This window comes from Mchenga conophoros, linkage group LG20 (genome assembly GCF_057382185.1).
Source record: "Mchenga conophoros isolate Kocher_MC1m ecotype Shallow Benthic linkage group LG20, M_conophoros_male_GT1.1, whole genome shotgun sequence".
Classification (NCBI taxonomy): domain Eukaryota; kingdom Metazoa; phylum Chordata; class Actinopteri; order Cichliformes; family Cichlidae; genus Mchenga; species Mchenga conophoros.
Window position 1 is genome coordinate 13,759,193 of NC_140545.1, and position 10,152 is coordinate 13,769,344.

Below are 10,152 nucleotides of genomic sequence, written 5' to 3' on the forward strand. Positions count from 1 at the left end.
GGTCAAAATAAAGTAAGGAAGTGAAATACCAAAGATGAAAATAATCAATGAGTTTGTCCTTGGTTTAAAACAGGGGAAATGTTTCAAGCAGTTCCTAAGGCTCTTCCTGAAGAAATGAGAGGCAGCATTTGGGAGCATATATATGTTCTGCTCTCAAGGGATGACCCAAAGATGACAGCTACTTCTTGCATCATTCTTGGCAGTACACAAGATAAACATTCAGCATCCCTTTGAACCAAACTGGAGATCCGATATCTATTCAAGCAAGCGAGACATTCGTCATGTTTTCATTCCTTCCAATCAATGATGTTTTCCCAGGCAGAATCACGTTTAAAAGCTTTAACTCCAACTTGAGGGAGCTGGAGCATGGCATCTTTGGACCAATGGTGAGTCAGCAGTGATGAGGTATCCATTTGCCGGCACCTCTGGGGAAACAATCATTAACACGATTTCTGATTCATCAGTCAAAATGTTCCACAAGCACAGATGATCCACATCTGCAGTCAAAGTCTTAAGTTTACCCGGCAACCTGCAAAAACTAACATTAAAAATAAGACTGGTTTATGCCAGTAAATTAATGCTGAGCTATTCAGTGGTCCTCCAGTTGTCCTGAACAACTCTAGAATCAAATAAATCCTCTGGTTGAGTTTCTTGTTTGTTGGAGTCCTCAGTTGATAAGATCCAGCTTTAAATCTACTTGACCTCCAGTGTAAAAGGCACAGCTGTATCTTGTGAACCCAGAGCTCGGAGTGACAGCTGAATGAGTGACAGGAGCAAAAAGATGAAGAACAGTCCAAAAGGTCTTGAGAGTTTAGAAGCAGGAGGAAGACTTTATATCTTTGATATACGAGCCTAATCTCTTATTTGGCGAGGTGAGCTCTGTGATGTCAATAGGAGATCCACAGATGAGATGCAGCACACAGTACCACTTGAGCAGACTAAAGTGTTCCTCTCCTCCTTTCAGCATCAGGGTAGTCCTGCTCACTCAGCTCTGCTGTGACGTAGCACAGAAAGAGGCAGGGCTGTCTGCCCTGTGCAAACTCACGAGAGAAACGACCGGCTTTCTGCCACGCACTCTCCCTCTAAGCTATTTTTTGCTGCGTGTCTGCCTCTTATCCTCCCTCCCTCCCGCGTATGGCATCCATCGTTCTACGTCGAACAGTCTTGCTGCATTTCACATCCCTCTTTCAGTCGTTTCCATATCTCTGTATCGTGACTCATTCTTTCCCTCCATCTTTTCCTTCCACTTTTACCTCTGTTCTAGCTGCTATAATCGTTTTGGAACACCGTATTTAAGAGCAAACAAACATACTGTACAACTACTGATTTCCAGGCATCTTTCAGGTCTTAAACTAAAAATCATTCCTCTCAATGCATACTGTTCACAAAAAAAGAAAAGAAAATGTTTTCATACACAATATATTAATTAATGACATGTAAAAAAAACTTTACATGTAAAATCTATAAAGTGCCACATTAAAAATAAGATTACATCATTTGAATACAAGAAATAAGGTTTTGGATTGGCTAAATAGAATTAAATAAATTGCAGTCGCTATAGTCTCAGATCACTTCGACATTGTGTAATAACACTGATGTGTTTCTTCTGGAAACTGCTGAGGTTGATTTGACAAGCAAGGCAACTGATTAGCAGCAAAAATGTAAAAAGCTTATAATTCTTCTTACAGGATGTACATTACTTTGCAAAAGTCTTGAGCCCCATTTCTTTATATTTTGCTTCCAAGGAGCCAAACACTTATTTTTTAAGGTCGTCTTAAGCAATAGTTCTCCAGGCTTTGTGAAGGTCTTTCAAAGTTTTCCTTCAGACATTGGCTGCCGTTTCATTTATTTTCGGTCCAGCCCTTTGAATTACAGTGAAAACTAAAACAGCAGTGGGATGGGTTTCAGTGTTTCAGTGAAGATAAAAGACACTTGCACTTACACAGCAGGGGACACTGGGTAAGACTTGTAATGACTGCTAATGGTAAACTCTTAGCCTAAATGCTGCTAGATATCAACACGATTGATGCATCACTGGCCCATTTGTTTGCTTCAAGTATTCAAAGAATTTATAACTATAACAGTTTCTGGGAGCCTGTCCAACTAACATTTAAGTCTCATTTAACCACCATAACTGTAATTTAAAGAAGTCAAATATTGCATGTTTGCAATAGTCTAATGTATGGACGATCTAATTTCACATTTTATGGAGCGAGCTTTTATAGAGCTCTAATTTGGAAGCCAACCAACAGAACAAAGAGAAGCTGACACAAATGGCACTGCCTTCGTCTGTCCATCCATCTATTCATCTTCTTCCGCTTATCCAGGGCCGGGTCGTGGCGGTAGACCTCCCTCTCCCTGACCACCTCCTCCAGGTTATCTGGGGCAACGTCAAGGCATTCCTACGCCAGCCAAGAGATATAATCTTTTCAATGTGTCTTGGCCCTAGGGCCTCCTCCCAGTGGGACCAGGCCAGAACACCTTACCGAGGAGGCATATAGGACGCATCCTTGTAGAAGCCCGAACCACTTCAACTGGCTCCTTTCGATGTGGAGGAGCAGCGGCTCTACTCTGAGCTCCTCTCGGACGGCCGAACTCCTCACCCCATCTCTAAGAGAGAGGCCAGCCACCCTTTGGAGAACGCTCATTTCCACTGCTTGTCCCCTCATAGGTGAGAGTGGGGACGTAGATCAGCCAGACAATCGGGAGCTTCGCTTTTACGCCTCGTTCTCTCTTTACAGCGACAGACATCACTGCAGGCGCAGCACCAATCCATCTGTCAGTCACCCATTCCCCTCTCCCGTCAGTTGTGAACAAGACCCCAACAAATTGCATGTTGGATGTAATTGAAAGACAGGCCAACAGGATGTGATTGTTTAGACAATAGCTACCATCACAGGCCACAGTAACAATCGTTTTTGCTGATAGTGTAGTGTTGCTGTCTTTATCGACATTTTAGATCGGCTACTCTCCACGTCCTTGTGCGTCCGCTGTGCTTTGAGACACAGCTCCCAGCCAAGCTCATGACTAATCTTCCATCTGATGCAGGAGGGAAACTGATACTGTAGACTGCAGAGTGGGAAGAAATACTGATGAGCTACAGATGGAGTAAAGGGAAGTAGCCATATGAGGACAGACGTATGCTTATCAGTGGAGGACGGAGGGGAAGAGAGAGACCAGCTCATCATAGAACAGACAGCAGTGTGTCTGATTTCCCTCAGCTCAGATGGCTGCAGACTATAAGCCAGGGACACCTGGCACAGGACAGACACGACTAGCTCAAACTCATTATTAAATGTACTATCTCACTATTCCCACCTTATATTCCTATACTGTATCCTACAGTATGATTCTATACCATTGTGTAGAAAACAGAGCCATCAGTCAGTTATATTCTTGAGGTATTTTGACCAAGGATATTACTGACATTTAATTAAGAACTGATGGGAAGGTTAAAGGTATAGTCACAAATTTTTGAGGTCATTTAATAGAAAAAAAAAAGTATCCTATAGTCTATGTACATGTACAGCAGTGTGTAACTACATTTTCAAATAAACTGCATTCTCATAAACATGTAATGAATCTATTAATAATATATAGGAGTGAGTTTGCAGTTTCTGGAAGTCATCATTTTCTTCCAACTAATGGTGTTTTACATAAATGGTAGAGACAGGCCATGTATGTAGTATGCCAAATGGGGACTAGAAGAGAACTTGTTTTATCATCTGAGAATGGACCCCCTTCATCAAAGAGATAACACCACTTGCAACTAAATAAATCTTCATCCTCTTCCTCCTCACCTCAAGATTAATCTCCTAAACAGAACTCACACTCTAAGACATGAAAACTTGCATAAACATGCTTATTTATTCCCAATGCTGTTGCAGTGACATATTGCCAGTAGATCAGACATGCGACTTTCCTGTCTCTGGAGAGTTGACAACGAGCCGGGTGAACAACAACAGCTGATTTTAAGGTAACATTATGCCAGCTAATGTTAGATTCAAGTGTCATAAAAATCACACTTTTCCTCTGATAAACATTTTGATTACATTCTCACATTCTACGAACGTTTATTCCCTAACTGTACGAGTCTAACAATGTTAAATCCACGTTAGATTCACTAGCACAAACTAAAACTATCTATCAGGATATCTTCAACAGCTCACCTTAGTATGGCTGTCATCAGTCAGAGGTGAGCTTTACTGACTGACTCGCCTGTATTGAACTCCTTTTACAGTTTTACAGCTACACATGGATGCTTCTCACCCAGCATTGACAGCTGAGATAAACAGAGGTCTGATTGCCTTCCACAGAAAGGAAAAATCTCGATTATAGGCATAAGCTGTTGTGTAGTCGTGGCAGTTATGATATAATGTACCCTAAAACATGATGTTAGGTTTTTGAACATAGTGGAATGTTTTGATCTCTCTTAGCTAACTAAAACATGTTTGTCCTACAGGAGCCAATGTAGCAAGGATTATGCACTTGAATTGGGAGAGGTAAGAAAACAGAACTGCAATACACTGATATCTAGCGCAGAAAGATTTTATACACTGTAACTATAAAGGGGGGTACTATTAAGTTATAGTAGTCTTCTAAGTTCACTGCAAATCACATTGTGCAACGTGGATCTCATACATTTGGGTAGGACATTATGTTTGATGCACATACAACATGTAATAATATTAGCCCACACACCGGCTGCTATCTCTTAACTATTGATCTACACTGTTACATGCTACTGAAGATGTAATAGTATCAACATATTCACCAGGGACAGCAGCAGCTATGCCCTGGGGTGCATTCAACTCACTCAAAAGGCTATTTTGCCCATCCAGTCAGTTTATAACTTTTGACATTACTGGCCCAGTGTACACCATGTTAACATGATCAGAGATACTTAAGTCAGAAGAAGATGGCTTTATTGCTCTGAGCCAGAAGACTATTTCAAGGTAACAAGTACACAGAAGCATACACACAGTCCCACCACCTGTAACAAAAACAAACAAAAATACACACTTAGACGAACAACCTGTTCTAACCGGTGCAGATGAGTCACTATGTCGCTCATGTTGTTATTTATTCAATACCATAAAGTCTCTGTGTACTGTCCAGTTTTTCATTATTGTGACGCTCTCTCTCCTTACGTTAACACGTTTAACGTGAGAGAGTAACCATCTGGGTCATTACTGACGTGTTTTGCTGTGCCTCTGGTCTCCTAGCTCTTAAATCTGTCAGAGATCTTTCCTTACCGGAAAACAGCCTGCCACTGTGTGCATAGATTTACTGTCTGCTAAGAGACGCCTTAATATTCTGTTGTACATTACATGTCAGACAATGTGAAAATAACTTCCCTGTACAATAAACACTTACTTATGAAGTACTTTATATGTAAAATGAAGGGAGACAAATTTTGATGTTTTCCCCCTTCACGATTTCCTATTTTGTCACACTTAAACGTTTAATACTCTGTTAACTTAGATCTGTGAAGCCTGCAGTTCTTTAATGTTCTTCTGGATCCTTTTGTAACACCCAGGATGAGTCGGCGATGTGCTCTTATCTCATTTTGGTCAGCCAGTCACTCCTGGGAAGCTTCACCACTGTTCCATGTTTTCACCATTTATGTATAATGGCTCTCGCCGTGGTTCACTGGAGTCCCAAAACCTTAGAAATGTGCTATGATGTGTTCCTTTTTAAGGTCTTTTAACCTGCTTCACTTTGTCAGACGGTTTCTATTTAAGTAATTTTTTCATTCAACAGGACGTCCAGTAGTGGTGCAACGGATCAAAAATCTCAAGGTTCGGATCGGATCACGGTTTTAAGTCACGGATCGGATCAATTTTCAGATCAGCAAAAAAAGAAAAAGACAAAAATTTAACATTTACTTATTCACTTATTGAAGTATTTTTTGCCTGTTAAAAACATTCAACTCAAGACTCATTCCACGCAATTATTCAAAAAAATTTATGGTTCAATATAGGGCAGTACAGTCTTTGTATCTACCACTCAATTCAATTTTATTTATAAAGCGCCAAATCACAAAAACAGTTGCCTCAAGGTGCTTTATATTGTAAGGTAGACCCTACAATAATACATACTGCTCCTTATATCGCACTCCGCTGTGATATGATGAGCAGTCACGGTCACGTAGCTTTCCGTCGCTACACCCATTTGTAGTAGTTAGGGCAACAGAAGATGCCTGGGACAGTTCAGCCATAACTTTAATCTTCTCCTGCTCATACATGCTTGGAACGATTTTTCCACTAAAGTGGACGCGCAACGGGATATCATAGCGTGGCTCAAGCACGTTCATCATAGTTTAAACCCCTTGTTTAGCACAATGGAATACGGCCTCCTGTCTGCAGCTAAACACCCCAATAGCTTTTGTAATAGCTTTAGCCCGGTCAGATTGGGCAGCAAAGGGCTGCTTAAGTACCGCAAACTCCTCTGCTCCGCCACTTGGACCGCTAGCGCTGACCATAACTATCGCTTTTTTTTTTTTCTTCTTTTTCGAATCTTCGGATCACGTGCGTGCTGAACCGTGGAGTGGGATCGGTTCGGATTACGGATCAACCGTGATCCGTTGCACCACTAACGTCCAGTAATCAAGCCCAAGTGTGCTTAGTGAAACTGAACTCAGCTTTCCAAAAAGTGTGGTTAATCACAGTTAATTTATGATTTAACAAAAGGGGCCATTTTAACAGGACCAGGTAGTTTTGGGTAACTTTTCTCCCTTAATCAGTGAAATCAGCATTAAAAAAAACTGCATTTTGTATTTACTCGAGTTATCGTGGTCTAACATTAAAATGTGTTTGATGATCTGAAACATTCAAGTGTGACAAATATACAGAACACTAGGAAATCAGGAAGGAGGCAAACACTTTTTGACACCACTATACCTGTGTTTTAGGCACTAAGAAAAAAAATGGTCAGGTTTTATTCTGGGGGTTTAAAGAGGGTCTAATAATTGTATCCTTTGACATAGCTGCTACATTTACACTGGGGTAAATCTAATCATAGTTTTTGTACACCATCCCCGAAAAAAATCATCTTGGAGAGCGGTGATGCCAGCATCTGATGAGGGATTCAAATGAGCAGCCTGAAGGTTTACCTGTCAGCTAGTAGGCCCCAATATCCACTATTATGTTAACATACTTCATGCTTTTCCACTCTAAATATGTGATATCACTCTCCAAGCTACCCTAAGGACCTTACCTGTACAATGTCCAGCACCATGCCAGCCATCACCATGCCCATTCCAGCTAGCAGGTAGGGAAAAACCACCTGAAGACAGATGGCTATGGATGTCTCTTCCTCTACTTTGGCAACAGGCACTTTCTTCCTCTCCTCCGTAGACTTTTTAGGTGGAGGTTGCACGACTGGGGGGAAGATGAACTCATCTTGCCCGTCTAAAGTGCTTGCCAAGCTGGCACTAGGACTCCCAGTGGGACTCTTTCCCTTGGAGCGGGACTTCTTGGTCTTTTTCCTCTGGCGGGCCTGTTGTGGTGGTTTATCCTCCCCAGGCATGGTGACAGCAGTGGCTGTGACAAGTAGGGTTGTGTTAGTTTAATCTGGGAACACAGAATAGATAGGGACAGTAAGGGTCTAGTTTGGCACAGCTTTACCATCTAAAAATGTAGAGATAACTGCGTCCAATCTTTTGAATTCATCCACTCCACCAGGATGATGTGCCAATCAAATCAAATATGCTTTCCATCAGCTGAACAGAGGATTAGCTCTCATATTTTGCCATGGAAGGAGACAACAGTTTCTATTGGTGATCCTTCACTTTGTTATATCTAGCTCTATTTGGAAAGCATGCTGAAGTAACATATATAGTTGCACAGAGGGAGAAAAGCACCATATAGTTTGGATAAAATGTATAGAACAGCAAGAAATGTAAGCTCTACACATTCCCACCACTGTTAAACTAATGTGGCGGGGCGTGGTCGGCGGTGCCGCTGCAGGGGAGGCAAACGCACCTGCAGGGCATCCGTAGTCACGCCTCGTCAGGTTAAAAGTGTGCTGGGTCCTGGATTCCAGTTTTGTTGTTAGTGTTCGGCTGGCAGCTGGAAAGTTTCAGCCGTGTGTGTTTGTAAACAGCGACCGATTGTGTAAATAAAGTTAATGCTGAAAAGCAGAAACATGTTGCCGGTCTGCCGTGGTTATATCACAGCTAAACTCTGCTCTTCCTTTTATTTGCCTTCTGTTTCCCCTCAGCTTTCAACTGAGCGTAACATAAGGCTGAGCCTGGTTCAGCAAGAGGTCACTTCCTGTTAAAATGGAATTCTTCCTTCCCGCCATCGCAAAGTGCTGCGTATAAGGGAGCCTCTGATTTTGGGCGCTTTCTAATATTGTAGAGTCATTATCTTGCAATATACAGCTCACAGAGGCAACTGTTGCAGTGAATTGACACTATATAGACAATAGGTTAAAGCTTCCACTCTTTCTGATAGACTGATGCTCTGTTTTCAGGAAAGCTAATCAACATATTAAACACAAGGGCACAACAGAGAACTGTAAATACTATAAATAAACAGCCCCTTCTTTTCTTAATCCATGAATATCTTTTATTTTTATTATTTATATCTTTTAAACAAATAACTGAGCTGACAGCTGTATTAAACAATCTGTAGCAACCACTAGGGTAGTCAGTAATGCACTGCTAATATACCAGCTTTAATAAAAACCTTTATGTTGATAAGTTGGCACTGTTTCTCATTTCTCATCATACTGTGGTTTACAATAATTTCATAAATTAGTTTTACTTGGAGTATCAAACTTTAGAGTGAATAGCTGTCATCGTTTCTTTTAACTCTTCACTCAACTGTTTTATTCAGGAAATTTCATTATGACACTAATTACTAATTGAGAGTTTTTAAAATCATCAGTTCAAACTCGGGACCGACGAGTAGCTGGTGTGTGATACGTGGTCTCAAATCACAAAGTGCTATCATGAGTAAACGTACAAGACTGCACAGAAAGGGAAACGTTTGTCTTCTTTTAAAAAAGCAAAACTCAAACATTAGTAATACAAACATGCTCGACACGGAGTCCCGGAAACCTCCCAAAGCGCCTGAATTCATCTGCAGGTCCCGAAACCACGCCGAACATACAGCGCAGAATCCTTCTGTTGACATGCATTCCCTCACTTGGACGCTGCCATGTGCATATCCCATAATACATCTGTACCGGTAACCACGGTTACACAACCAGGTACTTTCTGATTGGATAAACTAAAGAGTAAAAGCGAGAAAAAAAATACTGCGTAAGAGTGTAGCCCCGCCCCCTCGCGTGTAGCGCGCGAGCAGCTGCTGTTTGTAATAATGAAATTCACAGTTTTATGACTGTGAGGATGTTTAAATATTATAATATATAATGATACAGCTGTAGAAACTATTTTTGAAAAGCGTTTGGGCTGAGGAAAAGATTCTTAATTTCAAAGACCAGAGAAAAATGTTTTATATCAGTTTATGTGGCGGTTTGCCTGGCGCTTAGACCTCCAGATCATCCCGGCTGTGACTTAACTTATGATTTAATAAGTTGATATGTGTCTGATATCAGACTAATGTCAAAGTCAGAAAACCTCTCTGTCTCAAACTCCCTGCTAGTTTATAGACGACAATATGAAAATCTTTGAAGGCATGGGGGGAAACACCAGTGGAATCACCAGCGAGACATTTAATTATAGCAGAGCACAGAGCAAACCAATACGTGTTACCATTTCTAGAGTCTGTACTGATCACGACACACTCTCATTGAACATAAATTCATAAAGTTCTGCTTGGACAGCGTGCTCTCTAAGGCCACAGAGCCACATTAAGCCTAGTGTATGTTAGTTTCCATATTAGATTTGATTTATCGTCCTTACCTTTGTCTCCAGCCAGTACTCGTGAAGGTTTGCGGGGAAAGCAATAAGCTCCCGAGAATAACCGTGTGTGCCCTTGCTATGCTGTGTGTATGTGCTTGAATGGAAATGCCTGTCTAAATTAGGATATGTGTATGTTCCTCTCTCGTGCATTTGCTTTTTTCTATGTGTGTCTGTGCGCTGAGCTCTGCGCGTGCGTGTTTGTGCAGGGTACGAGCTGGGGGGCACCGTCTTGAATTTCATGGCATTAGCAGATAAGGATGACCCCCCCTCACCCCCTC

The 10,152-nt window shown here is 41.5% G+C and overlaps 1 protein-coding gene across 1 annotated transcript in view; it reads right to left on the reverse strand.

Annotated features, from left to right (window-relative positions):
- LOC146550498 (solute carrier family 41 member 1-like) overlaps positions 1-9,175 on the reverse strand; it is a 39,620-nt gene extending 30,445 nt beyond the window's left edge. The window contains exons 1-2 of the mRNA XM_085259054.1: positions 9,043-9,175; positions 7,219-7,574 (exon numbers count right to left, since the gene is read on the reverse strand). Of these exons, the coding sequence (XP_085115180.1) occupies positions 7,219-7,530 (312 nt within the window). The 5' untranslated portion in view covers positions 7,531-7,574; positions 9,043-9,175. The remainder of the gene's footprint in view (positions 1-7,218; positions 7,575-9,042) is intronic.
- Positions 9,176-10,152: the final 977 nt, after the last annotated feature.